The 5,000-nt window shown below is 50.0% G+C and overlaps 1 protein-coding gene across 1 annotated transcript in view; it reads right to left on the bottom strand.

The window, feature by feature from the left end:
* smyd4 (SET and MYND domain containing 4) overlaps positions 1-5,000 on the bottom strand; it is an 8,676-nt gene that overhangs the window by 3,605 nt on the left and 71 nt on the right. The window contains exons 1-5 of the mRNA XM_063202579.1: positions 4,906-5,000; positions 4,532-4,676; positions 3,445-3,534; positions 1,603-2,845; positions 583-840 (exon numbers count right to left, since the gene is read on the bottom strand). The exon at positions 4,906-5,000 is cut by the window's right edge and continues 71 nt beyond it. Coding sequence (XP_063058649.1) covers positions 583-840; positions 1,603-2,845; positions 3,445-3,534; positions 4,532-4,676; positions 4,906-5,000 — 1,831 coding nt within the window. The remainder of the gene's footprint in view (positions 1-582; positions 841-1,602; positions 2,846-3,444; positions 3,535-4,531; positions 4,677-4,905) is intronic.

Raw genomic sequence — 5,000 nt, 5'->3', positions numbered from 1 at the left:
CAGCTGATTGCAAGACAGGTACATACCTGTACATTTACTGGTTACTCAGATAAGTTTCCTGTGTTGGAGGGGAACTGTGTTTCTTTTTTTAACTTTTACGTTTGAGTTTTTTGACACCTCTGCAATGTATCAATGACGGAGAAGACCACAAAATTCTGTAAAGATTCTCTTTCATCCAGATCATCTTCATCATCAGAAGAATTCAGTCATCAGGAAATTGACATATTTCTGGAGCTTGAAACAATCTCAGTCGTCTGTGTGGTGCTGGGCGAAGCTATAATCAATCAGGGCAGACTGAAGCTTGCTCACTCGTGTCATTGTGTTTAAACCAAGTGACTGCACACCTTCTCGCCAGAGTGAAAGTTGTCTTTTTGTCTGAAATGTGGAAGCACTGGTATAGATGTCTATATGTATGCTAATGACCTGGTGTTTGTGATGTACCTGTCTGTGTTTTTCTGGAACATTCTGAGTCTGTAAAAGTTTTCAATTCAATTCAATTCAATAGTGGTTTTAGCGGACACCACGACATGTCCAAGCAGTAAAACATCATTGACCTAAGTGTAAGGATTTACAGTACTTTACCGTAGCAATGCAGCAGCTCCTCTCCATCCCTGAGGTCCCTGGAGGCGCGCACCGTCACAGACACTCCCGTGACAGAGGAGTCTGGGGATGACACCAGGTGCGGGGAGGTGCCCTCGGATGAGTTCCCACGGCAACAGGGGTCAAAGGCGAGGCTGGTGTTGGGTCGGCAAGCGTGGTTCAGGAGGCTGAGAGTGGGGAAGATAGCCGTGCCCAAACGCACCTCCTGGCTCGCCTGCACAGCTGCATCGCTGCTGTTGTCTACGGAGAAGAAGAGAGGAGAAGAGAAGAGAGGAGAAGAGAAGAGAAGAGAAGAGAAGAGAAGAGAAGAGAGGAGAAGAGAAGAGAGGAGAAGATGGCAGCCATTACCTAGTGGTTAGGGAGGTGGTCTTTCAATCTGGGGGTTGTAGGTTCAAATCCCATCTGACCTACACCTCCAGCCATTGCTTCAGGGACTGTAACTAATACCCAAAAAATAATACTTAAGTCGCTTTGGATAAAAGCATCAGCTCAGTGTACTGTAAAAGATGAGTGGGATGGGAGGAAAGTGGAGAACAGAGCAGAAGAGGAGAGGAGAAGATGTGGGAGACAGAAATTGTGGAGAGGAGAGACCAGAGAAGGTGGGAGGAGAGATGAGATAAGTGAGAGAAGAGAGAAGATGGTAGAGATGGGAAGAGTGGAGGAGGTGAGAGATGCATTTGTGTATGTATGTTCTCTTTCCTGACTCGGTCAGGGCCTGTGTGTGTGTATGGTATATATACCTGCCACTTTCTCAGTGATGATGGCTGTGTGAATGAGAATGTGCAGTGTGAGTGTGTGTGTGATATCCCGCAACTCTTTCTGTGATGATGATGATGATGATAGTGTGTGTGTGTGTGTGTGTGTGTGTGTGTGTGTGTGTGTGTGTGTGCGTGTCCTTACCTGCCACCCTCTCTGTGATTAGTGCCAAAGTGTGTGTGTGTGTGTCTCTGTGTGTGTGTGTGTGTGTGTGTGTGTGTGTGTGTGTGTGTGTGTGATCTATACCTGCCACTCTCTCGGTGATGATGGCCTGTGCGTTGGCCCTGAGCTGCAAGAGGTGCCTCAGAGCCGTAGCTCCCAGCATGCTCAGCTCTGGCCTCCAGGCGTCGCACGCACCATCCTCTCCAGCTGATTGGACAGAACAGCCGTCACTCATATTACAGTCCCCGCCTCCCCAGGAAGGAGGAGGAGGGCCTGCCTGCCGCAGTGCTTGGAACAGCGTTGCCATGGTGACAGCATACAGGAAGCGAAGGCTGGCAGGGTGTCCCTCCACGTGTGGCAGCAGACTGTAAACACGCTGATACATATCACCATGACAACCCATACTAGGGTCATAGGTCATGGTAGGTTCATGTGCTGGTAGAGTGGATGACCCTGCTTGTACACAAGCGAGTGGAGATGTAGTGGTGTCAGTACCACAAGTGTTGCCTTTGCCAATGCTGTCCTTCCCATTCCCACATACTTCCTGGGTGTGAGGACCAGAAGTGTTCCCTCTGCCAATGTCGTCCTTCGACTCCTCAAGTACTTCCTGGTCTGATTGTCTCCTTGTCTCACGCTGTTGCTGTGTGTCTCGTGCCCTCTGTACCCGCTGCAGTCCGGCCTTCAGTGCCACCCTGAGTGCCAGCTGTGCCAGCACCCCCGCGGCCCTCAACTCGGCCCCTAGGGGGCACTCCCACCGGTGGTGCTCCTTCCAAGCCTGCTGCTGGCATGGCCGATGGCAGTAGCGGGTGTAGCTGCAGCCGGGGCAGGGAACCAGGCACAGCGAGGGGCGCAGGCAGCGATGGCAGCATCTCTCTTCTGTGCCAAAGGTCTCTTTCTTGGCTCCTCCGGCCCCCTTCCTGAGCCCCATGCCCACTCCCCGGTCGTCCCCCTGCTCTTGCCCGCCTCGGAGCCCCTCTCCTGGGATCAGCACGCAGCTGAAAGCCTGGTCCTCCAACAGCACCTCTCCTGCACGCCTACCCTCCACCACCACCAGGTGGCGTCCTTTCTCAGGGCTGAATCTCAGGCTCAACCCCATCAGGGGGGACGATGCGTGGGGTTGGCTGCCCTGTGTCTGTGGTCTAGAATTGGAGCTGGGTGTGGAAGTGGGAGTGAGAGTGGGACTGTGGAGGGTGGTTGATGCTCCGTCCTGCCCAGGCTGGTGTGAGGGGAGGCAGGCCTGGCACTGGGCTCTCCTGCTGAGGAGCTTGGGCTGCAGGTGAGAGGGGTAGCCGTGCTCCAGCGCCCTGCTAATGTCCTCCAGACACTCCTACAGTGAAAAAGGCCACAGACAGAATTAGTTGAAGGTGAAGATTGTGCACATCATCCCAGGGAAAGGTGCAGGACAAAGGCTGACTAGTTTTCGGAGTGAGGAGTCTGCACACTTTAAATCCTTTAAAAAAATATATTATTTCATGGCTGGGTTACGTTTCGACTTCAACAATCTTCATCAGATTCTCTACCTTGACAGAGTTATCCTCTATCCTGTATCCATAAGGAACATCTCACTAATCATCTCACTTAACAATGACAATGCTCAGGAACTTGTCAATGAGAACGTCACATGTCGGTAGAAAGTCTCTGAACTACGGGTGAAAACACATCTACATTGCTGGTAAGGTGAATGTGTGGTATGTTTAAGAAAATACAGTGAGGCTTTCAAATACTAACGCCATGTTTAATAACATCATTACAATACGTTTATATCAATACAGGTTTTTTTTCTCTTACTTCGCTGTTCCCGATTTCTATGATGCTACCATTGCATATGAATTGCTGCTTACAGGCCATCCACCTATAATGGCTTACTGTTGCTTAAGTGTAAGATAATCACTTCACGTGCATTACACTGCTCTAGTATGTACCCACCTGGTAGCGCCTGAGGTGGAAGAGGGCGGCAGATCGATTGGCGTAGCAAAGTGCCAGCTGCTCAGAGTCCCCCGGAGCATGGCACACCCCCTGGAGGGCACCGTTACACATGTCAGGAAGAGCAGAGACACATTTGACATGTGGGTGATTGACTCTAATAACATTTCTACGGATGGTGTGCATTTCCAATAAACATGGAAATATAGCACTCGAGCAGTTCCCGGATATTGTCATGGCACTTCAGATACAGCTACAGTAGCCTACCAGTTTTATAAGACATAGGCCTACAGTAGGCCTACTCTCTGAAAGAAAGTGAAAGTGAAAGCCCATTGGGAAACTCCAACTCCCATTGTCATTGTGACACAGCACTCCACAGCACACAAGTGAACACTGCACACTGCACACAACGAAATTGCATTTATGCCTCACCCGTGCAAGGGGGCAGCCCTCAGTGGCGCCCCATGGGGAGCAGTGCGGTGGGACGGTACCATGCTCAGGGTACCTCAGTCATGGAGGAGGATGGTGGAGAGCACTGGTTGATTACTCCCCCCACCAACCTGACGGGTCGGGAGTCGAACCGGCAACCTCTGGGATGCAAGTCTGACGCCCTAACCGCTCACCCATGACTGCCCATGACTTTCACACACACACACACACACACACACACACACACACACACACACACACACACACACACACACACACACACACACACACACACACACACACTCACAAAGGGGTTCCACGCACTTCTGTTTTTACATCTGGTGCATCAACGGGAGGGAGGCAGGTAATCTTGAATAAAGAGAAGACACCGGAGCAGCTCAGATGGGATGCTTTTTCTTTTTAATTCAAGTGCACAACATGTTAGGGACTAACGTTTCGATGGCAAGCCATCTTCATCAGAGTCCATCAGTGTCCACACACACACACACTTTAAGTTAAGAAACACACAAGGGGCTGTATCTGAACACAACTTCTTCTTGCTAAGACCTTTCAATCATTATGCAATCTGGGCTTCATAGATCATTGCAACTGGAATAGCAGGCATTTGAAGGTTTTTGGTAGCCCCAGCAGCAGCATTTACCTGAGTGTAGTGTAGTACAGCTGAAGTGTAGTCCTTCTTCTTGAAGCTACCATTGCCTCTTTCTCTAAGCGTCAGGGCACTCTGAGCACACTTCTGCACCGGTGTAGTCCTGCCGATATCGGACATTATCCGCACATCATCTGGCCTGGACAAAAGCAGTGATTGACATCAGAGATGTCGCTGATAGGGGAACCTCTGTTGACATGCTATAGATAAAACTGACTGAGGCAGTATAGCATTGGTGACACAACACAGACCATTTCACTACAGAAATATTTTACATTTTAGCGACGACACAAGTGTCATGCAGAACTACGCGAAACTGTCCTCTTTACAGTAAGTGAAAGCATGTAGGATGGCGAGCTTTTACTTACGTGGTATGGGACTGTCCAAAGTCAAACATTTCATCTATGTCTAACTGGGTGGAGAACGTTTTCTTCTGGTCGGGATACAGACGGCTCCATATCTG

This window comes from Engraulis encrasicolus, chromosome 7 (genome assembly GCF_034702125.1).
Source record: "Engraulis encrasicolus isolate BLACKSEA-1 chromosome 7, IST_EnEncr_1.0, whole genome shotgun sequence".
NCBI lineage: Eukaryota > Metazoa > Chordata > Actinopteri > Clupeiformes > Engraulidae > Engraulis > Engraulis encrasicolus.
The sequence above is the reverse complement of the archived record's forward strand: the minus strand, read 5'-3'. Positions and strand labels throughout refer to the sequence as shown.